General features: G+C 40.6%; 1 protein-coding gene across 1 annotated transcript; it reads left to right on the top strand.

Annotated features, from left to right (window-relative positions):
* Window positions 1-168: 168 nt before the first annotated feature.
* PRRG1 (proline rich and Gla domain 1) lies at window positions 169-27,564 on the top strand. The gene is made up of 4 exons (XM_072326815.1): window positions 169-307; window positions 15,257-15,306; window positions 19,140-19,300; window positions 26,104-27,564. The coding sequence occupies exons 2-4, from the start codon at window positions 15,297-15,299 to the stop codon at window positions 26,620-26,622; spliced, it is 690 nt and encodes a 229-aa protein (XP_072182916.1). The 5' UTR covers window positions 169-307; window positions 15,257-15,296; the 3' UTR covers window positions 26,623-27,564.

The raw sequence follows: 27,564 nt of genomic DNA, 5'->3' as shown, positions 1-27,564 counted from the left end.
GAGGATTTTAGGGTTCCAGCACGTGAAACGCCTTTGCCAGGCGGCAGAGACACAGCAGACAGAACCTTTTCAGCCTCCAGCTGCCCGGCAGCCGTTACTCCTCCCGCCAAGCCCTGTGGGCGCGGTTCTCCCGGACACGCCCCGCCCCCCCCCCCCTCTGCCCGGGACGGGGAGTCCCGTGGCGCATGCGCAGTAGCTCCGACGCCGCCGAGCCTTGTGGAGTTGCGGAGCCGTGTGCGGGTTGGCGGCGGTGCGGGGCTGGCGGGGCTCGGCCGCTCTCACGGTGACCGCCGGGCGAGCGGCAGCGGTGAGTCAGAGGCAGCGCCACGGGGGTCGGGAGGGGCTCAGCCGGGAGATGGCGGCCACGGGGTGGGGGAGTAATTGGAGTGGGGTAGGGGGTTGTTGAGCCGCTGGGGGCTGGTTGTTGGACTTAGAGGTGTCGGAGTGACTGCGGAGGGCGCCCGGCTTGGAGTTGGAACGGGTGGCAGCGCGCTGCCGCTGCGGGCGGTGGGGCTCGCCGAGCCGCCGGGAATCTGTCCTCGGGGCGGGGAGGGGGGTCTGTCGGTCTGTCCTTCCCGGCCCTGCCAAGGAGGGACGTGCTTTGACTGCGTCTGGCTAAAGGAAAGTTCCGCGGATCCTGTTTTTCGAAGGAGTTTAGTGGTTGTTTCCGAAATAGGCGTCTGTTCCAGGTTCTTTCTAGAGGGGAGAAGCAGCAGCACAACAGGGAGTTCTAGCCTTCTGTAAACTTTCATTTCTAGTAGAGCCGCCGAAAGACTCGGTCAGTGCTGGGCGAGGAGCAATGGGGGCTGGGAGGCCACTCCGCCGGGGGTCAGCTGAGCCTAACGCTGCCAAGAGAGCGCCTCGTTCCTCTTAACAGGGAGCAGAGAGCCTCAGCATCATCCCAGCTGAGGCTGGGGTTGGCTGGGGTGGGAGGGGAGGGCAAGTAGCTTGTTGGGAGCAAAACCGAGAGGAACGGAGCCAGTGGGTAAGGATGAAGGCTTCTGGAAAAACGAGGTGCTTGAGGAGCTCGCGTTTTGCGTGACCTCTTTGTTATGGATACGTCTTAATAAAACTGATGAATGCCTGGAGGGTGGGTATCACGTGGATGGAGCCAGGATCTTTTAAGTGGTGTGCAGCAACGGGACAACGAGCCACAGACTGGAGCAGAGGAAGTGCCATACAAACGTGAGAAGGAAGTTTCTTACTGTGCTGGTGGTGATGGGGCACTGGAACAGGCTGCCCTGAGACGTGCTGGAAGCTCCTCCTCTGGAGATATTCAAAACCCACCTGGGTGCTTTCCTGTGTAACCTACTGTAGGGTGCCTGCCTTAGCAGAGGGTTGGACTAGATAAGCTCCAGAGTTCCCTTCCAACAACTACGGTTCTGTGAGTCTGAGGAGTGGGGACAGTTACACCGGTTTTGGTGTATTAAATTAAATTAAAATCAATGCCTTTGTTTTGGACATCATTGCTTCTGACTTCCCCGTTCTGTATCATCTATTCCCTGTGTTGGCAGCATTGTTCATACAGCAGCATGGAGTTCATGGAGCATTAACTACAGGCTCAGGTTAACCTCTCACGCTTCTTCTGATTAACCTCATTAGTGCTTCAGTCTGGTTCTCTGTTCTGCCACAGGAATGCTTATGACAGCTTAACAGTGTGTGCAAGGGGTTTACTTATTTCTTTATAAGAAAATATGTATGTATGCAAAAGCACTGTCTTTTGTGTGTGTGTGTGTGTATATACATATGTATACACAGACACACATACACACCCATTCAAAGAAATGGCCAGCATTGCAGTTGTGCAATTTTGGGCCTTCAGTAGAACAAGGGAAATGCCATTGATAAAGTGGTTGTGGGGGAGGTTTACAAGCTCTGTGAGGCAGCTGGCAGCCATAGGTATCCAGGAAGAGCGAGTTTGTGAGTGCAGTTCCTGCTGCTCCCCAGGGCAATGAGATTAGAAGCCAGGGAAGAGGAGATGAAGGATTTCCATGTAGAAATGCTATGCGCAACTGCAGGAGTGAAACTTTTTACTTATCTGTTCATGCATCTCACTTCTAGGTAAGAGAAATCTGTTTTTCAGAGCAGGTTAAGAGAGCCTGGGATTCCTGAGCACCTCTGTTTCCTTGGAATTGACAAACATCAAGAGATTCCCAGACAAAACATGGATTATCTTTCTCACGCAAGTTTATCCAGGGATTTGCAGCCAAGTAATGCTACAAGATCCTGTGTTAGCTCAAACAGTAAAGCATTGCATCTTATTATGACATGTAAAATGGTTGAGATTAGACCATTAGTGACATCAGTTTTCTTTGGTTAACGGTAGGGAGTAACACACAACTATAGTAACTGTACTAATATTGTCATTTCCAGAAGCAAACGAAAAGGTTATTTGGGTTAACTTCAGTCTCTCACACATCTACATTGAACTACACTTAACTACTCAGTAATAACATTGTTTATTGCATAAAAACTCCTGCTGTACTCCAAGTGTGAAAGGGCAGAGCTTTTGAACAAATAGAATTACTCATCTGAACCTGTACTGCTTTTGCAAATCAAACTCACAGATTAGGTGCCCCTAAAATAAAATGCATTTAGTTAGTGCCCACGCTTAAACAGCATTGTAATGTGGCTTTGTAGAGTCATGAAGGAACTCTAAGGCAAAAGTGCAGACAGAATATGCTTTAATGTAAGCTTATTTTCAGCCATACCATCGTGAAGCATTTCTGTTTTCTTTGCTGTTTTAAGCAGCCCCTTTTTCCTGTCATCTTTTTTCTCGTGTTGTCCTGCCTATCTCTGTGGTCTCCTTTCCTTGTAACAGTGCAACAATTTTCTATGCACGTGATGAGGTGGATCACAAAATTAATAATACTGGGGGAAAAATAAGCCTGACCTGCATCTGACCCTGCATCATTTTCCTTACCCAACAGCTCTTAGAACCAGCTGGGTGGGTGAGGGAGCACCACAATATGCAGCTGGTACCACTTACTCCAAGCAAGTGTATTGGAAAAAATAATACGTCATTTCTCTCATTTACTCCCCTCGTACAAAAATCCTGTACATCTCCTTTGCTCTGTTTGTTCCCATTTTTTCCATGTTCCTATGGATGAGGATTTTAGCACAGTCCTGTCATGCTCTTTTGTTTACAGGCCCTCAGCTCAATTCTGAATTTCTCTGTTGCTTTTCATGCCACCTTGCTCTCTCTTCTTGATTTCCTACCATCTGTGTTTCCAGCGTGCTGCCTTTCTCTGGCTTGCATATCTGTAGTGTTTCTTTTGCTCCAGCCTCCAAAGACAGTCATTCTTCCCCACCCCTCCCTGCATCCCTTGCTTCCTCTCCCACATTATAAACAAAAGTACTTGCGGCGTGCAGCGCTGGCAAGGGAGTGGACTAAATGACCTAATGCCTAATATCTGTTCTTCTGCCAGCTATTTTTATTCAAGTTCAGTTGTCAGTAACTCTTCGACCTTTTGAAATCCAATGTGACAATACCCAGACTTTTCTTTGTTCACCCTTGTTCCGTTTACTGATTCTTGTTTAGTAGAATTTGATCTGTGTTTGTAACATCTGAAACGAGCTTATCTGATTGCCATCAGTTTTGTTGTGGCACAGGTCAGCTGATGATTAGTAACATTTCAAAACGAAGCCTATCTGCAGGCAGGGTGAAGAAACTGCGTGCTCGCTAACTAAAGTCACACCGTGTGTTTTGGCTTAGAAGGAAATAGATTTGTGGAAAGTTGATGTATAAATGTTTTAGGCTGTAGCTCACTTTTACCCAAAGCTGATAGGTAAGGGTTATGTACAACATCTTTGAAAGTTATACACCTGCTCAGAAACACACTTGGAAAAGGTGAGAAACACACGTGCACAGGCCAACATAACAGAGTTTGCATCTGGGGCTGAGACTCCTAAGACAATACAGTAGAACTAGAAATGTCACCAGTTTTCAAAATGAGTGCTTCCTTTTATGGTTCTGTTTAGTTTTGTTGACTTTATTTTAATCAAATTTTATGCGTCGCATTGTGCCATGTATGTACTCAGTGAAGTGTTTCTTCAAAGCGTCTGAAGCAACCTTCTCCGGTTGCCTCTGAAATCGCTTTTAGAAGTCATCGTCTCATGCTTTCAGATTATCCACTAAAAATCAGAGAGAGAACACAGTAGTAGAAGTAGTAGCAGTACTGCAGTAGTTATCAAGGTTCGGTTGGTTGCCTGAAGCTGCCGTACTTCTGTTTTTGCCAGAAGCCTTGGTTAGATGGGAGTTTTTTGTTGTTTACACCAAGATGCTTTGTGCTGTGGTTGTAATTCTGGATATTCCTGTTTTGCTGAACTTTTTGTCTTGTGGTATAAGAGTGTTTGCCGTGAACCAATTTCAAGAATCGCTTTTCATCAATTTGTCCCTAAATCCCTATCTCTAAATGAACTGTCAGGTGTGTAATATCTATTACAATCTTTCTGAGTGTTTAGTATTCAACACTGAAGAACCATTCTTTTTTTTCACTCAGAAAACTTAGTTATCTCCCTGGTGGGAAGCAGTTTATAGGAGTGCTACCAGATAGTGGCATTCATCAGACATGAACTTTTTCACCTGCCTGTGGATAAACCTGCCAGGCTTATCAGTGTGCTATTTACTGACCCTGTGTGTGTATACTTCAGCTTTTATTTGTTGAGCCTTACTCCTCTAAGTATTTGCTAAAGCTGGGAAGAGAAGCACCTTCCTTTTCATTCTTCTCCTAACCTGCATTCTTGCTGCAGTGAGAAAGAGGTTTCAACAGCAGTATCCTCAGCAACCTCTCTTGCCTTCCTTCCAGTAGCAATGCCCTGCAGCATCTCAAGTTAGCGCAGTCTTTCACATTTTCTTTCAGCACTGCTGAACAATCTGAGTATCAGAAATGAAATGGACTCACTGTGCTATTTTCTGTTTGCTGCTGCCACTTACCAGAGCTGTGAGCAGCAACAAAATAAAGGCATGGCTTAGGATGAAGAACTGAGTGCGTGGCTTTGTAAGCAGCTTAGCTGATCTAAGCATGTCCCACTGCTTGAAAACAAGTTCCAGGCTTTTCGTCTCCATCCTTGTTAGATGTTGCATTTTGACTGTTTCCCTAATACTGTATAGTCGACTGGACTAGGAGGTGATTTGTTTTTAAGTAAACACAGGCACACAGAAGGCTTTCCATTAGCTGGATGTGTTGGCTTAGGGAGGGAGTGGGACAGTGGGGGGGGGGGGGGGCTACCTGCTCAGACAGCAGCTTTACTGGTGTTGAGCTAAGTGAAGCAGCAGTGCATCAATGTCTTTCTTTGCTGTCATCTTTGGAAAGCAGCAGTAAGCTGCTTGAATGGCAAGACCCATGGAATCTCTTCAAGAGGGACAAGAACCTGGTGAATAGATCTTGGGGGACAAAGTCAGAAGGTGAGAAGCAGGGTGAGCAAGCTTATCTTTTATGGAAAGGCTGCTTGTGGCAAACTGTTGAGCTTGTCATGTCTACATTTGTCTTGGAAAAACTGAAGTGTCAAAGTGTTTTCACTATGGCTGTTCTTTAGGGGCTCTGGGCAAAGTTTTGATGGAATTTCTTTTCAGGTTGAGTTGCAGCCACTGGTGGCAGAAAGCCTAGGAATGTTCTCCAGTGACCTCTGTAGTGTGTGTCATTTGTAAATGCATACAACAGAATTACTGAACTTTAAAAAATAAAGACAAAAAAGAAAGATCTGTTAGTTTGCATTAGAAGATTCCTGTCCCATTCCACATTCTCTAGGTGATGGAAAAGGTATACAGCCTCTAGGGGGTGGGTGGGAAACCCACCCTTTGACTCTTCCTAAAACCAATGTTAGGCATTCAAATACAGTAGATGATCTTCCTGTTGTAAATGGATTTTTTTTAGCAGTTAACTCTTATCCTAATTGCGTGAGTTTTTGACATAACTAAGACAAATCATATCTTCACATGTGGTTAATTTTGAGCGTTATTCTGGCATGTCAGTATTTAATTGGTTTCAGTGTGTAAAATTTTCCTTGCCCTAAGTCTTTTAAAACTGATTTTGAAATCCAAAATCCTTCAGAATGTTCCTGTTTTATATATTTTTTGTTTCATGCTTCCTACTCAGAAGCAGAATGTGTAATGCGCTGAATCACTTTATAAGCAGGAGAGCGTCAATAGTTTTATTGTTCTAGTTCTGGAGCTGCTCTACTGCTTTCAGTGCTGGAAAGTATCAGAAATTCTTTGTAACTATACCCTGATACTGGTGGCTTTGTGACTACAGGGACTCTTTGGCTTTGTTTTCTGTGGAGTTATGCTGTGTGTTGATCAATGAGAGGCTGTGACTTAAAGCTTTTCTATGGTATTTATTTCAAAATTAACTTGTCTTCCAGTCTTTTCTTGAATGATGACGTCCAAAATGGTTCTGTAATTTGCTTTATTTAGGAGAACTTCCATGAATACAACTTAATTTTTATGCTTTTGAGTACTAGCTGATTGAAAAGGACCAGCAAATATAATTGTTAGAGTGGAGGACGTGAGGAAGCCCCAGGAAAACACAAAGCCCTTATTCTAAAGAAAAGCAATCTAAAAACAGGAAAACTGTTAGTACCCTTTGGAAAGAAATGCTGTTAAAGTATTTGGCATTTACTCTTTTGGCAAGTAACTCTATTTGGCAGTAACTCTTATGGAATTGTATCAGTGTAAGATGAAAATCGGTACTTGATGTGTAAACAAAAGGCAGTTTGTTACTGGGACTTAAAGGGGATGCAGAGAGTTTACTGAGAGGTTGGCTTCAATGGAAAATGCAGTCTAGGAAGTTTATACTTTTCTGCAGAAGCCTGTGAGAACGGAGGAGGGGAGGGAGACTGATGGAAGGGTTTGGGTGAGGCTGCAATGCAGAGCACCAAACTGCCCTAGCACAAATCAGGGGCACTGATCTTCATTAAAGGGTAGGTGGAAGGAAGGAGAAAATCCTTCACTCCTCTTCGTGGCTGAAGCCAAACCATCTTGTTACCATCTTGTTTTAATACGCTGCAAACATGTAAATCAGCTGGAATGATTGTGTGTAGGCTTGTTCAAATGTGTAATGCTTTAGAAGAGACAGTCGGGATGTGTGCACGCTTAATTTGTATGGAAATGCAAGTAATGCCGATGAGAAGGGGGAAAAGAGGGTGGTTGTTAAGAGAGAAGGAAGTAGCAATATTTAAAAAGATATATTTTCTGCTTTGTGTAGGGTATTTACCCTCTAACTAGCCACAGTTCTCTTGTGGTTTCTGGTGCTGTATGCCTTTGTGTGCTCTTTTTATGATGTCGCCCTATGTGATGGAAAAAAAATCATAATTCTGAAGTAGCAGTCGTTTCCCCATTATCTTTTTACCCAGTTATCATATATCTCAATAAGATGAACTATGTGTTTATAGCTTTCTTATAATCCTTGGGGCACTTCTGTGCAAATTAATTTGTGTGCGACTGGAAAATCCCATTAAAACGTGCTCTGAAATGCCATCGTATGTGCATTGCTTCAGGGGAAAACAGGCTGGGTGGAAACTTGTGTGGAAATGTGCTGACGGTGCATAAATATTTGGAAGACAGGGCTTTGTTTGCACATTTCTCTGCGAAGTGCTACACTAAACTAGAGAAATGACTTTTTATTGCTTCTGGATAATTTTTCTAAATTAAATGAGGTGTGAGACATTGGACTAGCAAGCATGTGCTAAATGCAGTTTCCGAACAGAGATGAATATTCACCGCACCTTTTCTTCACGGAAGAGCAAAATAAACTTGATGAAGTTGCAGGCTTAGGTTAGTTATACAATTATCCCGTGCACAACAAAGATGCATTAAATGATCCAGGTTTCTTTTGGCTATGGAAGTTCCCGTTCTGAGATCTATTTTCCTCATTCCCCCTTACTTCAAAAATAGCGTTAGTTTAGAATTGCTATTTCTCCTTAGCCTTCAGAGCACTGCAACAATTTCAAGTAACAGCCTCAGAGAATTGAGGATAATCTTTTTCGAACGTGCAGAATTGTCAGATCTTTTCTTCTCTCCATCTGGGAAGAGTATTGGATACGGACTGATGCGTTTGGAGGCTGAATTTTGTACAGCCAGCTTCTGTTATTGGAAGAAGCAGCAAGGTATTGTTTGTGACATTCGGGTCATGGTTTTGCTTTCTGAAAGATGCGTTGGGGAAGAAATATCTGTAAGGATTTTCAAGGAAAAATTGTACATTTTTTAGCCTTGTGACCTTTTCTGAGTGGGGCAAACCCCGGGTGTATTCTGGTGACTTTCTGTGTCCCTTATTATTGAAGAAGCTGGTAAGAAGTTTCAGAGAGAAAGCACCGAAAACAGCCATAATGGTGGTCCTAATCTGGGTTTTGTTTTTGCAGCCTGTAATCACAAGTTTCACTCTGTGTGGGGGTTGCCTTTTGTCTGGTGTGTGTTTGCAGGGGGTGGGAGGTGGCTGCATTGTCTCCTATTTACCAGATTAGCTGTATGCCTCTTTTTGTTTGGTTTTTTTCTTTCCACCCCCTACTGTTTCTGAGCAAAACCTCTGATGTTTTGGGCTTTTAGTTCTTAGACTGGGCCCTGTGGTATGCAGCGTATCAGTGTTTTGTTTCTGTTAATTAGTTTTAAGTACGTTCAACGCACAGGCTCAATTTAAGAGGAGTTGAGTCCTTTGACTAGACTGAATTCTTACCAGAGTACTGCTTAATATCTGAAGGGAGAACACAGCTTTTGAATAGGAGGCAGATGCACGGAGTGCTCAAGGAGTCTGTACTGTGAGCAAGTGTTTTGTTTGTTTGGATTTGATTTTTGGTTGTTGTTTCTTTTGTTGTTGTAGTATTCTGTGGTTTTATCTCTTTTTGTGTGTGTGTTTTGCTTGATTTTGTTTGATTTATTTTTAATTCCCTTCGGTTATAGGTAAGCTTGGCATTTTCAGGCTTTGCCCTGGAAATGGAGGGTTTGGGTTGGGCCTACACTTGCCTAGCAGCGCAGACAGTGATCTGTTGCTTGAAGGAGTGTTTCGTGTTATCTGTTTTAGTCTGCTTGTTTGTTGAAGGAGTTCTGTAGCTTCACAGGAGGTTTTGCCAGCCATTCACTGTTGTCCCATAACAACCTTTGAGATTTCGTTGAGAAATTATGTTATCTAGAGCTTCCTTCCTCACAGCTTCTTAGTACTTTGCTTATAGTCACACAGCACACTGGGCGTATCTATAGCAGCACCTTGGTTCAGATTAGTAGTGTTTTATGGAAGCAAAACTCCCAACTGTCAGCTCTTTCTGTGCTTTGGTTCACATTGTGGAATCGTTTTAAAGCAATGAAGTTTAATTACTTTTGGTGGAAAGTAAATGAAAAGATGTGCTCCGAGACCATACCTAATGCAGGCCAACAACCACATGGTACTCGTTCAGCTCATGGGACCTACTGCGAAGCAGAATTTTCACCATGCCTGTTATGTTAGCGTTGGGCTCTCAGAACCAACCGCTTTGTTATTTTGACTTGCTCCTATTGCTCTGCATTCCTGACTAATGTGAGCATAGTCATTGATGGAGATAAATCTGCAGTGCTTACTGGTTATTGTTCATGACCATTGTACTGGTTTCAAATGAGTTCATCTATTCAGGCCAAAGTTTGAGTAGATACTATTGAAGCAGTTAACAGCATGAGTTTGATTTGGAAGCCATCACTTAAACTGTAATTAGATCAGGGAGCACCACATCTGTAATCAAGCTATTTTCTTGCCTCTGTCACCTCTTGCACTTTCCTACTTCAGTAATGAGTCTTCTGTTCTCTACTATGCGTATTTTCTTTGTGACCCAACTGTTAAGGAAATCACAATGTTCTTAGACACCTCCTATGTGCTGGCTTTGCTATTTCCCTACTTTCATTTCTCCACCTTTGTCTTAGTGACTTGTAGATGTTTGCACAGGCTGAGGCTGTATGCTTGCTGACTGACTACCTTCCTCCAGTGAAAATGGGTAATGATTTGCAGTTGTCCAAGGCACCTGCCTCCTGAAAAGCTTCCACAAATGGTGAAAGCCATCTGTACTAAACTGAAAGCATTAATGGGTTTCTCTGTTCTTCTTGGTCATTGATTTTTCAGGGAGTACTTAAGGTAATGCATGAAGAAGTCATGGTGTCAGATTTGGTTAAAAGGCATTGAAGAGAGTTAGAATGATTACATTACATGGTATCACTGCTGCTGATGCAATACAAAATCAGGATAAAAATACAGCTTACTGTGATAGTCTTATTTAAGCATGCACCATTCCCACTTAATTTTTTAATTGTTATTGCCATGTCAATGTTTACATGGGTTCATTACTCCAAATTAGAATTCCCAAAGCAGAGTAATCATGTCTAACCTGAAGCTAATCTTTTAATATCAAGCTTACAGAAAACTGGGGTGTCTGAGTTGCTTCTATGTATGCTGATGAGAAAGGTCTCTTGAGCATCTGTGTAGTTTTGGGTGTAGGTGCTGCTAGTCAGCATTCATGTTTCCCTAAGAATTGCCCCTGGTCTCCCCATGTACTTGGAAACAATTAAACTAGCTAAAACCCTCTCCCTCAGAAAGGAAAAGTGATGTTACTTCACTGAACAGGTGTCCTGCTTGCCAAAATGTGTTTGTTGAGAGATTGTTCACGTCTGTTTGGGAAGGAAGGTAAGGGAGAGCTGTCTTGACTTACCATTACTGGAGGAGCTTGGCAGGAACCAGGGAATAAGCAGACAGAATATTATTGCAGCTCTAAAACAACAGGGGAAAAAAATAAAAGCTTTCAGAATGGGTTGTGAAGCTGAGGTAGAAGCTTAAGATTACAGCCTCAGCCAGCTGAAACATTGCCCAGTGGCAGTCATGAGCGGCCTTTTCTGTCAAATGCAGCTCTGTAAGAGTTGTACTTTGCGTGCAAGCTCTGAGAGTGATTATATATTTTATTGATTTTTAAGGCATAATGGCAGTCCCCTAAGTACAAGCTTCTCTTACTGATTCAGGCTGTGATTTCAACCCCTACGTAATCAAAATTAATGGTAATGCGTTATAATGCTGTGATTGAATAGCATTTACAAAGCTGAAGAGTTTTTTTCAGTTCTCTTTCACTCGTATTCATGTTCTTTGTGGTCTCAGGTGGGACAATTCTTTTATATCTTTGTCTGATAGTAGTTTCTAAAGTGTTTAATCCCTCTTTATTCCTGGCCTGACTCCATGACTAGCTGCTGTTGCCAACAGATCAAACTTAGAAAGCACAACCTTTTCCCCTATCCATAAAGTGTGGATGTCCTGCTCAGAGCAAAAGCAATATATTTCTCCAGTGTATGAATCCGTTTAAATTCTTTTATGCGCTTTTCCTTAGGGAAAAGTTTCTTTAGGAAGAGATTTGTAATAAGTAAAATTACAGTATTCTGTAACATTTGGCTTTTACATCCTTGCAAGAAAATGTGGTGGAACTGGGATCCCACATTTTGGATAAATGACAATTTAATAATTATTATCTGTCTTCCTGTGTAATTTAATTATTGTTTTCATTTGTCTTCTAATCGGACCTCCCACGGGAGTATTTTGGTTGTTTCATTTCACCTGCTTTGGGGCCTGGGACTAAAAGAGGGGTGTTTGGTTTTGTACTGAGCATCCACTGATGTTTCACTTAGCAGTGTCCCTTGAATATGTTTGCTTACATAAAAAGCTCCAGCAGACCCTAAATGTTTATAGCTTGAAGATGTTTATAGTTCTTTGGAGGTGTCTGGCTGTAAACTGCATCTCAGTAGTCTCATTAATTGTACAGGTTATACAACTAGCAACTGTGTCTCTTGTTAGAGTTGTACTACAGAATGGAACAAAACCATCTCCCCTTCCCTACCTGTGTGCTAGAGTGCATGTTTCTCCCCTGCTGGACTTACTGTGCTCCTAGTCAATGTTAATTGGGCCAGTGAGAAACAGAGGGAGGAAGGACGTCGCTATTGCTCTATGTTATCCCTTAATGGTCCTTTCCTGATGCTTTGTGCTCAACATTGTTGTTTTATTCTAGACAGTTGGTGAGCAAGAACATTGAAAGTAGTTTGGATTTATGTGCCCTCAGTCAGATCCTCTGCCCTTTAATGGTATGCGCTACACCTATGCTTCAATTAAACTTGTGGTCAGAAAAGGGAGTCAGGAGAAAATGCTAACAGAATATGGTTATTCTAACATGCAACAGAACTTTACAGAAATACTCTCTTGAGCTGATGATTTATATTGCTGAAATCAGTCATCCCAATTTATGGGGTACGTGATATTCTGATTTTATGCTTGTACAGTGTGTACAAAGTGTGAACACTCAGGATTGAGGAAAAATACTTAGGTTATATTTGGAAAGAAATGCACAGCTTGGTATGTTGCATCAAGATGTAAAATGCTACATAGTCATGCTGGTAAATAGCTTAGGCCTTGGTATGTTTCCTTTGCTATCTCATGTATGCCTTAGAACTCACTGTATTTCCTACTGAGTCGTTATGTTTTCTACTAGAGATGAATGGCTGATTTAGTTTTTGTTGATTTGTTTTGTTTGGGGATTTTCCTATCATCACACTGACAGTCAAATAGGCACTAAGAAATGATCACTTGTTTTATGGTCTGTGGTCAGATACATCAGCTTACTGTTGAATCACAGAATCACAGAATTGTAGGGGTTGGAAGGGACCTCTAGAGATCAAGTCCAACCCCCCTGTCAAAGCAGGCTCCCTACACCACGTTGCACAGATAGGCGTCCAGGCAGGTCTTGAATATCCCCTGAGAAGGAGACTCCACCACCTCCCTGGGCAGCCTGTTCCAGTGCTCCGTCACCCTCAACATAAAGAAGTTCTTGTGTACATTCGTGCGGAACTTCCTATGCTGAAGTTTCAGCCCATTTCCCCTAGTCCTGTCCCCACACACTACTGAAAAGAGACCAGCCTCGCCACTATGGCCCCCACACCTCAGGTATTTATAAACCTGGATCAAGTCCCCTCTCAGCCTTCTTTTCTCAAGGCTAAACAGACCCAGTTCACTTAGCCTTTCTTCATAGGGGAGATGCTCCAGGCCCTTCACCATCTTTGTGACCCTCCGCTGGACTCTTTCCAAGAGATCCCTGTCTTTTTTGTACTAGGGAGCCCAGAACTGGACACAGTATTCCAGATGAGGCCTCACCAGGGCAGAGTAAAGGGGGAGGATCACCTCCCTCGACCTGCTGGCCATGCTCTTTTTTAGGCACCCCAGAATGCCATTGGCCTTTTTGGCTACAAGGGATACAGTGTTTAGCTCAGCTGTATTGCAGACTGTGCTGCCCACTGTACAACCTACTCTTGAAAGGTGGGCAGAGGAGGATACATATTAATATAAATTCTTGAAATGTTAAGCATTAGTGTTAAGATTATATATGTGGTGTATTTGTTCTTGGATTGGTGTTTGTGAATATATGTGTATTTTAGATGTATATGTATATGGAAAACATTGCTCTGACAACATAAGACCAGTCCTACCTTTCCGTTGAGGTTCTTGAAGGCTAAAACACAATGGAATTCTAAGTAAAAAGCTGAACAAAGGAACAAATGAGTCAGCAGCAAGTCGAGATATTCCTGTAGTGTTGCCCAACCCTCTTCAGTGTTATCAGCTGGTTTATGGAGTGAAAAAAGGTCAATGTCCTTGTCTGCATTTGATCCCTTTTTCCAAACAGTTTTTGAAGTATTTAGTCAGTTAGAACCAAGACTATCAGAGTAGAGGTCTGAAATCTAATGAATGACCCGAGTAGTTCCTCTGTGATGGGAAAAATTTGTCCTGTGGGCTCAACTTGTGTGTTTTTCCTATGTAACAGCAGGGCATTGCTGCCTGCATCAGCTTCTCACTCAGTCTGTATTGAGGTGCAATGGCAGGAAACTTGCAGTGAGCTGTGGGGATGCAGGGGCAGCAGGAGGCTTGGAAATGAAGTTTGAGCAGAGACAGAGATGGGGAGGGAACGCAGAGAAGTCCTAAAGAAAAGAACAACAAAAAAGAGACACGTCTGTAGGAAAACTGACATAATTAGTTCCAGAGATCTCTAAATATCTGTAATTGCTGTAAGAATCTAATATAGACTGTTGAAGATCAGTAAGAACCACACCTGAAAGCTGCAGTACCTGTTACAGGGACTTTTTTCAGTTTCTTGGATAGTCTGATTTTGTTAGAAGACTGTGTTAGATGTGGGATGTGTTTATAGAGCTCCATTTATGATGAGTATTGCAGTCTGATCTTGCCTAACAAATTAGTGTTGGAAGTCTTAACTTTCCATGTTTATTATAGCAGCTACAGCCAACGTTTGTGCACGGTTAGCACTTTTTAATGGAGATGTTTGCATATGAGGTTTTGGTTCTATGGAGGCTGAGGGCATGCATATGGGATGGTATGTTGATGTGTAACTTGTCCTCCAAAGTAGAACTGATGCAAATCTTTAGGAGTTGGTAATTTATTAGTAAAGAATCTTTAACCTCATGTGGTGTTCTTCAGTGTTCTACCAACTTGGTTAGGCATCTGCAATGTTCTGGTCCTTTACTTAAAGCTTCTATTTTCTTCTCTCAAACTACTATAGATTCAAAGAAACTGAGAACAGTCCCTCAAATAACTATTGCAGCTTTCAGGTGTAGTTCTTACTGACTATCTGGTGGCTGTGCTGTGCTTCAGGCTGTTTCATGACTGTGTGCATCTTTTTGTCTTTTCTGCTTCCAAGATGTGGATAAAGTACGTGCAAGTTCTTGCAGGGCTGGTTGAGATCCTGGGTTGTATTGCGGGTTCTTTTGCCAAATCACAGGTCTTGCTTTACCTTTGATCTTAATGCATCCTGTTTTAATCAGTAGCAGGCTTTAAGTGATTTCATATGTGTTCATTTTGATTTCCCAAATCTGATCCATAGAATAAAGTTAGCTACATATTCTCTGTAGAGTGAATTTGAGTCCTAGATAAGATACACGTACTTTAACCTTTCAAGTTGTAAAACAGGTTTCAGATTAGTTCAAAATGAAGCACACCCATTTTATGTCATATTTTCATATTCTAAATATGGAAGACTTTGCTTAAGGTTGTAGTATTCACCATTTCTTAAGAGTCATCTTTTAGTGGGTGGTACTCTTACACTACTGAAGTTATGCACGTGGTAGCAATACAACTAAAAATGGAGATTAATCTTAACCACAAGGTTTCCAACAGTGATGTAAAAAGTTTATCTTGATTCCCTCATATTATAAACTTTCTGAAGTTGATGATAATCCACAACTCAACAGAATGTTTTCCTTTTCTGTTTTCAGATTTGATATTTGCAAGTTTTGTGCCTTGACAGTGATCATCATGGACAGTGGTAAGTTGAACTTGGTGATAAATGTGCATTCTGTATTGTTCCCCATGAAAGAGGGGTATTAGCATCCCCTGTCCTCCTCTCAAAATCCTAATCAGTTTGTACAAAGTTGTTGCTATGGAATTGGTTTTTGTATTCCATATTATACAGATCTTTGTCCTCGCTAAACTGAATTGGAGTTGTACTACTGTTCTGACATAGAATTGTGATCTGCACATAATATTTAAGTATGACTAGCTTGTCTGTGGACCTTTGTCACCTGACTGCAGAACAGAGACCACAGAGCTGATTTCCAGCTTTGTGTCCTTCAGTTTGTGTTCCTAATCTTGTTCCATTAACTCCAGTATCTCACAGCGGAGATCACTTTTCAAGCTTTACAAGTGAATGCTCAAAACATGTTTCTACCTTTCTCCCCTGTGCAAATCAGATAGTTCTATTAGGATCACCAGCAGAAACATTCACATTTATCAGTAGCTTCAGTTTTCAGTTTCAAGTGAAATGCTTATTTCTGCTATTTGTGGCTTTACTATCCCTTGGTGTTGCTAAAGAGAAAATGGCAGCATCAGCAGTGTTTTCAGCAGAGCTGGCTTTGGTGCCCACAATGCCATGGACTTTGCTTCTGCAGCATTCCTGTGGATCAGAACATTTTTCCCACAGCGCTGCAGCATGTTTCTCTTTCACTACAGACCTGAGCCAGTTTTCTTTGGTTGTGGCATCTTCAGCTGGCAGGCTGAGACATACTTATGCTCACACCTGTCCTTGCCTGATTCTTCTTAGTTCTAGTTGAATTTCACCTTGTACAGGTTTTCCTGAGAGTGTATTGTAACTTGATGTGGCTCACTCACTCTCTCCAGTAATATCGTCAAACTAAGTTTTTAATAGCTTTTTGATGCATAAAAACTTTGCTAAAAACCAAGTATTGTTTACACACAGAGCAATATCTTGAATAACGTAAAAATCATTGTTTCAATTTTTTTATCTTGTTTTTCTTAGTCAATCTTAAAGTGAAATACTAATTTTACTACTCTTATTCTCACCATGTTATTCTTTCCTAATCATTTTCAGTTTCATATTAACAACTGCATTGAATTCAGCAACATCTTGTTTAGGTGGGCACCAAACCCAAGGAGGATTTTTACACGCTCCTATGTGATTATAACTGAATGTTTCCATGATGACACGACATTCATGATGACATGAATTCTAAGTCAGTGTGGTTTCTGCAACATGGTGCCATTATCTTTCTTTATAGCATTCATCAGGAAGGGACAGATTCTCATTAAATCATTACATTTCTATCAGTACCTGCATAAAAATTGCATCGATCAGTACATGTATTTCTTTCACTGCTGCTTTTTTTATTGACTTCTCAATAAGCATTTAAAGTTATGGTGAGTGTGCAGTACTTTATAAATGTCAGATCAAAACAAACAAATGAGCAAGGTTGTACTTCATTGTATCTAGTCTTACGAGGTCAAAAGCTGCTCCTGATCTGGACCAATCTTAAATGATTTTTTTTATCAAATACATTCAGAGTTAACATGTGTGGCTTAGCCTTCTCATTGGGCTTTTTTGTCTTTGTATGTGTTTTTTATTCTGTGTCGTGACAGAAGAGAGACACATCCTGAACCTGGGGGTGGGAGTGTGGTTTTTCATTTTAGAAAAGTACGTATTGGCCATATTGAAAATAGAATTGTTTAAATGCTTTCCTGTTTTTCATCAATGAATTCTGCTGTGCAAATATATACTTAGCTTGGCTTTGGAAGCAAGATTTGTACATACTTTCTGAGTGTGTTTTCCACTTTATTCCTTTTACCTCTGCATCCAGTACAAAGCTGTTATAGTTTCTCTCCTCTGTTTTCAAGGATGAACTCTATCTATGAAATGAAATTCCCTACATTTTATCCCTTGAAGGAGGGGAAGCTTGATTTACAGTGCATTATCACAGCACTTAAGAGAGTCAGAACTGTAGTTTGTCCTGCTTCAAGAGTGCTCACAAGAGGTGTTGGTGAGAAGTAGTTACAGCACTGGCATTCCCATACATGACTGCATGCTGGCTTCCTGGTGTCACCAAGTCTTCCATCTCCCCACTTTTAGGTGATTGCTGAGGCATGTGGAAAAAAGCCAGTTCTTCAGGCCTAGAGAGGAGTTAAGAGAATTGTGTGAGGAGACAGAAGCCATCCCTGTCCTTTTTGTTCTCTTTGGAGGAAAATTTTGAGTATTAATTTGTTATTTAGACAGTGAACTTGCACAGTAGGAAACACCCATGTGCTCACCTGTGGTACTACCAGAAATCTAAACTGCAAAAGTGGCAAATGTAGATCTGTGTACACAGAGATTCTGGCAGCATTGTGAGTAAGGTAATTTACACAGTGCATGTATGTACCACATACAAAGCTGAAAGCAGATAAAGGACTGATTATCTTGGAGTTGGATCTTCAAATACTTAGTTCTTTGCAAAAGGAAGGTGATTGTCTAATTATTTTTAGCGTAGAGATTACGACGCACATACTGAATAAAATGGAATTAATGTAAAGTAGATAAGCCTAATTGTGATAGTATTCTTACTGCTGAAAAATGCTCCCACATCTAAGTTCAGTAAAGCAAAAGTCTCGTGACCTATCCTTGTAGGCGTGCAGGCATCCTTTTTTTTAGTATTCAAATAAGAGGATTACAGTAGAAAGAGAAGACTGATTCATATGAAATCATAGATACATCATTGTTTAAACCAGTTAGTCTCTGTCCTTCTGCAGGCAGCAAGAGTTTTGTCTTCATAAGCTAATCGGAAGTCCCAGATTATAGCTGTAAATGAACCAGTGCAGAAATGGTAGCAGTGGAGAAGAAAAGGGTATGAGTATGTTAATATTGCAGCTCATTGAATTATTAGTCCCTATGCCAGCAGTGGGAGCCCAAGCACAGTGTTGCATTGGTACAGCATTCTTGATTCCTGACCTAAAATACCTGAGGAATTTCTGTGTTGTTCACTGCAGGAATGCCTTTTGAGTCATTCAGCCTACTGGATTTTGAAGTGTTTCAGTTGCTACATGTTACTGTAAAAATCATTTGGTCAGGGAATTTGAGGGAAGAATTGAACCTGAGAAGACTATTTCCAGCTCTTTTATTTGAACAGAAAACTAAGGAAAGCAAAGAAGAATGCCTTTATCAGAACTTTCGTTGTCTTTCAGCATGCTTTTTATTTGCTTCAGCAAATTAGGTGGGGTTCTGTGTATTATTTAAGAAGATACAATGAGACGACTTCCCTACACCTCCGAAAGAGTTGATATTTTGTGGCTGATATTTCTGAAATAAAGGCAGAAAGTCTGCTTCCAAGTTGCTAAAGAAAGTAGATGAAATTAAACTTTGATAAATAGTGCTGTTCTGGTGAGTACAAGTGGGTAATATTCAGAAATATCTGTAGCATCAAAACTTCTGAGTATTCTAGCTGTGTTGCCCTCAAGCAATTGCAAATATCTCCTTGGCTGTTGACAGGCAGGTTTTGTCTGTGTTGTCTTAGTTTGAAAAATCATTTCCACTGAGTGTGTGGCTGTCTCTTCTGGGTGCTGTTCTTAGGCACAGGTTTTGGTCTTGTTTAAGTATACAGGAACATGATGCTGAATCGGGATTCATCACATTTTTGATGTAGCAATAACTATTGAAGTTGTAAGCCCAAATGTTGATAATAGTGAACAAAACTGGGAAAGACCTTTTATCCTATTAAATAAAGGGGAAGACTTTGAAAAAGTGTTGCCCAAATGGACATTTTCTTTGAATTAGTTCCACTGTGAGGTTTTGGGTATATTTTAGTAGTGACCATTATTTTCTCTCCTCTTATTCAGTGTTCTTAACAGAGGACGAAGCCAATTCTGTGTATAAAAGATACCGAAGAGCCAACAAATTTTTAGAAGAATTAAAGCAAGGTAACATAGAACATGAATGCAAAGAAGAAATCTGTACCTATGAAGAAGCAAGGGAAGCATTTGAAAATGAGGAAAAGACGGTATGTTTTGTTGTGTATGTATAGATGGGAGGGGGTGTCTTGATATTAATTTCTAAGATATGATGAGTAATTGTGTGTTTTCCAACATTACAGTAGATTTTTCCTTTTTGACTTGATTCTTGAAGTAACTGAATTCCGCAGTGGAGTTGGATAGACCTTGTAGCAGTGAATTTGGAATCTTTTCTCCAAATTGAAACAAATTTCAAAGGAGGGGAAATCTCAAATTAAACCTTGCTTATAAAAGTTTTATGCAGATTGGCAGCTTGGGGAGTATTCACATTCCTTTTCTTCCAGCTGTCATTATCTGTTCTCTTTGGCAGCACTACTTACCCGAATACCATGTGTCCTATCATCATGCACCTTAATCCTAGCCTACATATTACAGATGCTATTGTTTTTCTTGGGTGAAATGGAGTTGTGACTGTTAGAGGGAATTTATAGAAGCAGAGGTCAGAAGACTTTGTTTATCTCACGCCTTAACTCATTTGTTGAATACATTCATATAAAACAAGTGAGCAACTGAAAAATTGTTCCACTTAAAATAGAGACTGTACAGATGCTGGTGTAGCTGACAAAATGTTCTATGACCAGATTATTCATGGCCTTAAAAATGAATAGAGACAAATGGCCTTCTTGAAGTTAACTTGTTAAGAAGCAGAGATCTAAAACATAGGAAGAATAACAATTTTAATGCTGCCCTATGTTATTCAGGGGCAGTGGTATGTTAACTTGACTGGAATGAAGCAGATACTGCCCACACAGAATTGTGTAAGTCTTTCACCTTCTGTAATTAAAAGAAGCTTGTGGGCCAGCTGCACTGTACATCATACCCAGCGTAACTTAAATTGTCTTCCAACAAATAAGCACAGCATGTAAGCTTTTGATAGTGTTGCCTGACATGTTTAATGCAGGAAAGTCAAGATTTTTTTTTTCTAATTCAAGACAGACCTGAATGAAATTAGATTTATCTCCAAATTTTGTTCCAAAGTGGAAAAACGGCTGCTAGAAAATTTGACTTGGGAAATTGGCAAGCAAGGCCTGTGGATTAATGGGCAAAATGGCACAGAGCATTATGAGTTTATTTCAGAATAACATGAGTGATGTGTCCCACTCTTCACTGGCTGTGTTTTACATTAAAAACAACAGAAAAAATCTACTGAACATTTTAAGTTTTTGGCATCTTTTTGTTTGTGTCGCACATAAGAAAGTGGAGAAGACAGAATGGAAACTTCATTAAAATGAAGTAGTAGTATGTGTAGCGTTTCAAATCCTATTCTTTCTCAGACTATAAAATGCATGCACAGTTGTGTTTTTTTACCTCCTAAACTCTATGTGGCAATTCTCGATGGTATCATTCTGTAATTAAAAACAGTGTGTACAATGACACAGCTTGAATAAAAACTAACACAGTATCACTAATAGCCTAAATATGTTGACTAGTGGTAGGTCAAGCTGATGACACATGATAGAACCTGAAGAAGCAGTATAAAGTGTGTCAGAGGAAGGTCAGGTTGGATATTAGGAAAAGGTTTTTCACCAGGATGGTGGTTGAGCACTGGAAACAGGTTCCCCAGGTCAGTGGTCATGACATGACACTGACTGAGTTTAAGAAGCATTTGGACAGCACTCTCAGTCACAGGGATTGAATTTTAGGTGTTTCTTTGTGGAGCTGGGTTCGATGATCCTTGTGGGTCCCCTCCAATTCAGGAAATGCTATGATTCTGCATTGCCTCTTGCTTCAACTTCTTTTAGCCTATTAAGTATTTAGAAACATTTTGTATTTCAGTAGATAGCCTTTCCATTGCAGAGGCATTTAAGAAATAGTAAAGTAGAAATAATTACATTTACATGCCACAGCCTGATTGTCGCAGTGCAGAGAGATCCAATGAGGTCCTCTTCCATTATCCAGTCCTATTACTATATCTGTTTTAGTTTAGCTGCTTTGATGATGGTAGCTTGCTAATGTGCAGCCATGCCTGACCAGTCTAATTTACTTAGTCCTTTGTTTCTCGGCTATGTCCATCCTTACAGCCATTTAATAATACTTGATTTCTGGGGACGGAGGTGCTATAGAGTGAGGTTGCAGTATAGTATGTTTGTAATAATGAAGATGCAGTGATTTTGTACTATGGATAGACTGATATTCAGAAAGGTTATGCAGCTTATTTATCTCAAGTTAACTTTGCTTTATATAATTTCTCTTCTGTATTTTTTTTAATCTTGTCCACTGGGTTCTTTACTTCTTTGAAGTCTGCTGGAGATGTGTACAACATCTGAGTTTGTAATATTACAGTAGTATCAAACAATCCCCTCAAGTTATTTTTGATGCATCAGTTTTCTTGGAAGATAGCGTTGTGTACATTAAGCATACATACGTAAATGCCATGGAAATACTGACTGCCTTTCATATTGTGTAGGGTTGGAGATTTTTATATCTTCAGAAGTATTGTGTGAAATGGTACCGTTAATAATAAAGGTAATACTCTCAGGATAGCAAAGGCTAGATGGCAGGAAAGAGTTTGCAAAACTATGTGGCACTGAGTGGAAAAAAAATGAAATTCAGTGTTACCAAATGCGAGGCTCACTAGGGAGGAAGGATCATTCCTCAGATATATATACACATATATGTTTGCCTCTGGAACAAGAACTGAATTTATAGATTGTCTGTGAAGACTTGAATTTTTTAATGCTTAGCAGCTACACAAAAACAAATAAAAGCCTGTATGTTAAGAATCCTGGGAAGGGAACAGAGAAGAAAATGGGGAATGTAACTACGTGACTGTTCACTTGAATCTTGAATGTGTCATGTATTGCACTTCAAAAGAGAGTAAGTAGCTGAGGAAAATCCAGAGAGCCTGGGAAGCTAACTTGAAAGGTTTATATAACAGCTATAGATTGAAAACAGTTAAATCAGGGAACATGTAATAGATGTCAGTAAGGAATATGAATATTGATCAGAGGTGAATCATTTAACATCCTTCTGACAGTGGAGCTTAAAAGGGTCTCCAAGGAAATAAGAAGGTGCAGGTTCAGAGCAAATAAAAGCGTCTCTTCTCACCACAAGTAGTGGAGCTCTGTGACTGTTTGGCCACAGGAAAAAGCTTATGTAGCTTCAGAGAAGATGAAAACAATTGGGGACCATTGAATAAAAGGAGTCAGTCAGCTTTATCCAGTGGGAGTTCTTGAAGTACAAATATGTGAAAGCTGCAGGAGTGTCACTCTGCTTATGTCTATACTCTTCTGCCAGTCTGTGTTTGTTGTCAGAAGATAATAAATTAGGTGAACCTTACTCCTCATCCTGTAAAGCTATGCATATGTAGAAGGGATAACCAGATAGCACTTTACATGATCATTAGGCAGTTGTCAGAGTTTGTTGGAAGGCTCAGAGATTCGCAGAAAGTGACTGCAGGGTGACATGGTGTGTGATGGAAGCTCACTTCGCATTTCTCATCCATTAACTCTGGTTTTAAAGTGATACAGCATCATTTAAAAGAAAACACAAAACCAACCAGCCAAACAAAAAACCCTCATGTTTTATCCATAAGTGTAAAAATGCTAAAATGCCTAGGAAGCAAGTCAGAACTTGACAGCACCAGCTCTAAAATGTTGTTATCCAATAAGACGTCAGTCTGCATGTATTTAATTATGAATGCTGGGTAAATATCTGGGAGAGAAGGTGTAAATCTGAAATTGAGAGCAAACAGAAGAAAGCAGAGTAGCAAGTATGCTCATTTCCCATTATTTGCCCTTTACCTACTGAACACCAAACAGTCTTCTGATTGACATATTATTAGTCTACCTGACAGCAAGTCAGATGACTTGACCGAGTGTCATTTGAGGCTGACAGTGCTGCTGAATGTGTAAAGGCCTCAGCCACAATTCTCAGCAGGGTACTCTTAACTTTGATGTGGATTCAGTGTTCCCATCTGAATTGACTGAAGTCAACTCTGTTTTTAGTAGTGATAGTGAAATATTAGACATAAAGGGAAAAAGAAGGTGGCAAATTGTCCATAGCAGTTTGTGTGTGATGCTCTTGAGAATTCTCTTGGTTTATTTCAAACTGGGGAAAGTTAGTTCATGGCAGGAATTTATACTAGATGATTTTAGGCCTTTCTCATTGCAGTTATCTGATGCTGTAGCCTGCTTAATGTAGTTTTTCAACCTTTTAAGGCATATATGTCTTGCAGCAGTGCTGTGCCCAAGGGTAAGTGATTGCTGGAGTGCCCTTTTCATAAATCACAAGCTCTTAGTTTTGTCAAGTAAAAAGTCCTTTTTTGTTCTTCTGGTTTAAGAGACCAAATACTGTGGAAGGGATGTTGAAGTTTTCCAAGTTTCAAACTACTCTTTAACATTCTGTATGACTTCTACAGCTGTCTCCTAGAACTTCAGTATTTCTCCTCTTGTTTTTCCTTAGCAGACTGTATGAACCCTCACACTTCAAGTTCATCAGAGTTCTCTGTGTTTTTGTTTGGTGATGGACAGTACTTGAATTTGATCAGTTGGCTTGTCTTCCTTGTGCCACCGCTTTTACAGAGCAGCATAGCTGTGACAGAGCAGAGGGAAGAGCTGCTCAGCAGCTGAGAAACTCAAACCTGAAGTATTGGTTTCTTGCAGTTCTGGTAAATTCCAGAACTAAGGGTCGTTATGGTTCCCTTTGGTACTAAACCTTGAGTTTAGTACACTAGCATGCTGTTTTTCAAAGGGAAAAAATAAAGCTTTTCTTTTTTTCCACTTTATCTTTGTATTTTTCATTTTGTGAGGACCTTTATTCCTATCTCTGCAATACAGCCACAGACTTGAAGTCAGGTATTTCAGTTTCATGAAGAAAGTAGAGGTATTTTCTCAGGCAGATACTGTTGAGCTAGAAGTAGCATGGAAACATTAATAGAATACCAGTTACAACTTACCACCCTTACGTTGGGGAGGATACATTTTTCTCTACAGTCTCCAATATAAAATGCATTGCAAAGGCAAAACTGACTTTTTTCTAAATTTTCATCTAAACCACCTTTGCCTCTACAGAGGCTTTAAAATGACGCGTTTCTTCATAGTTTATTTGGTGACTTTCAGTAAGTCTTTACAGCTTTGGCCTCAAAAACAAATGTTATACCATTCCCTTGCTGCTGCTGCTGAAGTAGCAGAGCAGTGAAGTGAGAAGCTTGGTTCCAGTATAGACAACCACAGTTAATAACGCTAATGAATCTCTGTCTTTTCTGCTGCTTTAGTTGAGTGTTTGTTATTTAGTTCTGTTCAAACCAGATGGAAAGGCAATGGGTAACGGGTCTTCTTGTCTGTGTTGACAAGATCATCAAATCTTGATTTGATGGGGAAAGGTAGGGTGTTTGGTTTTGTTGGACTCTCTTTCAATCATGAAGAGACCCTAAGCCCAAAGTCGTGCAGCTCTGAGATCTGCTTGGTTATGTTATTATCTGTGTGACACACTGTTACATTATCTGTGGTGACGCACTGGAACAGGTTGCCGAAGGAGGTTGTGGATACCCCATCCCAGGAGGCATTCAGGGCAAGGCTGGATGTGGCTCTGGGCAGCCTGGTCTGGTGGTTGGTGACCCTGCACATAGCAGGAGGGTTGAAGCTAGATGAGCATTGTAGTCCTTTTCAACCCAGGCCATTCTATGATTCTCTGTGATTCTCATGCTGTTCATGTGATAGTAGCCAGTAGTCCTGAACTTAAAAGGAAAAATATATCTATAGATCTGAACTGTCTGTGCACAAAGTCTGCAACATGAGTGTATCACTGACTAGTTGAGAAATGTTTGTCTTTTTTCCTGGTGAGAATTTTTTAAATACATTTTTGTAAGATGTTACTTGAAGTGGATGCTTGCATAAATCTGAACAGGTCACATCTCTGCATTTTAAAAGGAGGCTGCAGAGTTCAGAGTTTCTGGCATCAGTTTCGTTTTGCTTTATTTTTTGCTTTATAGATTGCTATAAAACACTGTGGAAGTGATTCTTGATAAGAGAGGGTTTACATTACAGATGAAGTAGGGTATACTCTTCTTTGTACTAGTTTTGCACAGCATTCACTGCAGAGCAAATGGGAAGGTGATGTGATCTTTGTGCTCCTGCTTGTGCTTGTTAATAATGTAGCAAAATTACTTAGAGTACTAGTCCTCCTTCAGCTGTTTTTCCCTTCTTGTTTTCACTTTCCACTGTTCCATTTATCTATAGCTGTGTTGTCAAAGTTTCTAGAGTATAATAAGCTGTGTAATTTTCTCACACTGCTAAAGCTGTATTTACCTATAAACAGAGGATTTGAAGCAGCTCAGAGTAGACCAACGATTGCTTTATGAGCCAGAGGACAGAGGAATTCTGAATTAGGAAGTGACAGTACAATGTTACTATGCTTTGCTAAGATGGTTTGTTGTTCCAAAGCAGTATTTTGCTGTCATGTTGCATTAGCATATTATAGTTTAAAAAATTAAGTAATAACTTTGAGCTTGAGTGGTACTGAAAAACTTTGGTCCACTACATGGCTGATGTGCATGCCGATTAGATTCCTTATTCCTATCTGTGCTGCAGATTTTTAGATATGGAAGTGCCAATACAGGATTATTACAAGTAGAGCAAGGAGCTGGTGTTTTAAAAGCCTTCTGCTTCTGTAATCGCATGAGAAGAAAATTTATTTTATGTGCTTATTCATATCAGTTCTCGTATTGATCATCGGTAGTTAAAATGCCATTTATTTTCCTCATTCATTTAAAACAGCTTGAATAAAGTCTTTGGTTTGGTCTTTTGCTTTTAATGTCTTATCATTTCTGACTTATCCTGTCTTGCTCTTCTAGAAGGAGTTCTGGAAAGTCTACAAAAATGGACTTCAGGGAGAAAGTAACACAGGACATAGCTGGTATTCATTTTACCTTGCATTTCCGTTAATCATTGGCCTTTTCGTTATCCTCATTGTCATTTTTGTCATATGGAGATGCCTGTTTAAAAAGAAAACACGTAGACAGTCGGTGTACGCGCACAGGGGAGCCCACGACGCAATAGGTGATGGTGCTGACGGCAGAGGTTCGCTCCCGCAGCCTCTCAGCATTGTTCATTCCCCACAGGAGGAAATGTTTGAAGTCAGTGGGCTTTCTCCAGGAGGTCTGAGCTATGCGGATACACGATCAGACTCAATATCCACAAGGCTGTCGAACTGTGATCCTCCTCCTTCATACGAGGAAGCCACTGGAGAAATCGGTCTGAGAAGAAGTGAAGCTGAACAACATTTAGATCCACCCCCACAGTATGAAGACATTATGAGTTCTAGTTCAGCCAATGCAATTGCACTATCTCCTGTTATCACCAGTACAAAGTAAAGCAGGAAGAATGCTTCTGGACTTTTAAGAAGAAAAAAAAAAGAAGTTTTATAGCACTTTATCTTGGCTTATTATGCATTTCTGTGATTTAATGGACCTGTACAATGAGCTTCCCTTTTGTTTTAGATTCACTTGTTCTTCAAGTCATAGATTTTTCTTTTCCCCTGTGTCTGTCCTTAGAAGATAAGGAGTCTGTATTGTGAGCCTAATGCAGGTACAGAGATGGTGCTCTGTCATTATTCTTAAAAGTATCTCTGCTTTGAGGTATGTCACTTGTTTTATTCCAGATGCTGACCACATTCCTCACAAGATTTGTGGAATCCCCCTCCCTTCTTGCTGCAGACTCTTGGAATTACCTGAGTCACAGAACCGGGCCAAACCAGCCCATAAACCGTTGACATGGGGAATCCTTAAGAAACATTCTAGAAACTTAGTTAAGCTAAAGCTAACTGATTTTGAAGTATTTCCCCTACCTGGTTGGTTCCTTTTTCTCACCTGGAATTTTTTTACATGCCACATTGTATCTTGGGCCCTGGAATGGCCAAGAGCCATATGCCTTGGTATTCAAACCAATATGGCTTCGTAGCAATAATTTCAGAGCCCAAGCAGAGGAGAGAGATTCTAAAGCTTTTACTATTAGGATTGATGTTTAGAAGCTAGTAATTCAAGACAGTAATTAGTGAATTTGAGTACTTTTTTTTGTTGTTCATTCTGCTTTTCTTCTGTTTTTTGTCTTTATTAGTTTATTCTAGGGCTGAGAACTGTGTGTGTGTTACTTTCACAGCTTGAAAATTCACTCAACACTAAAGAATGAAATACTGAAGAATGAATAAAATCCTGCTTGTTTTGAAGCAGATACCAAAACTACCATAGTCTTCACTGGGAGCAGGATTTCATCCATTATCTGTAAACACTTAAACCCAAAGATACTGTTTTCCCTTT

Source organism: Excalfactoria chinensis, chromosome 1, assembly GCF_039878825.1.
Source record: "Excalfactoria chinensis isolate bCotChi1 chromosome 1, bCotChi1.hap2, whole genome shotgun sequence".
Classification (NCBI taxonomy): Eukaryota; Metazoa; Chordata; class Aves; order Galliformes; family Phasianidae; genus Excalfactoria; species Excalfactoria chinensis.
This window is presented reverse-complemented; position numbering and strand designations above follow the sequence as displayed.

Excerpts from the sequence above, each read along its gene's own strand:
- PRRG1 (XM_072326815.1), top strand. Across the intron at positions 19,301-26,103 it reads TTGAAAATGAGGAAAAGACG|AAGGAGTTCTGGAAAGTCTA; the intron begins GTATGTTTTGTT and ends TTGCTCTTCTAG.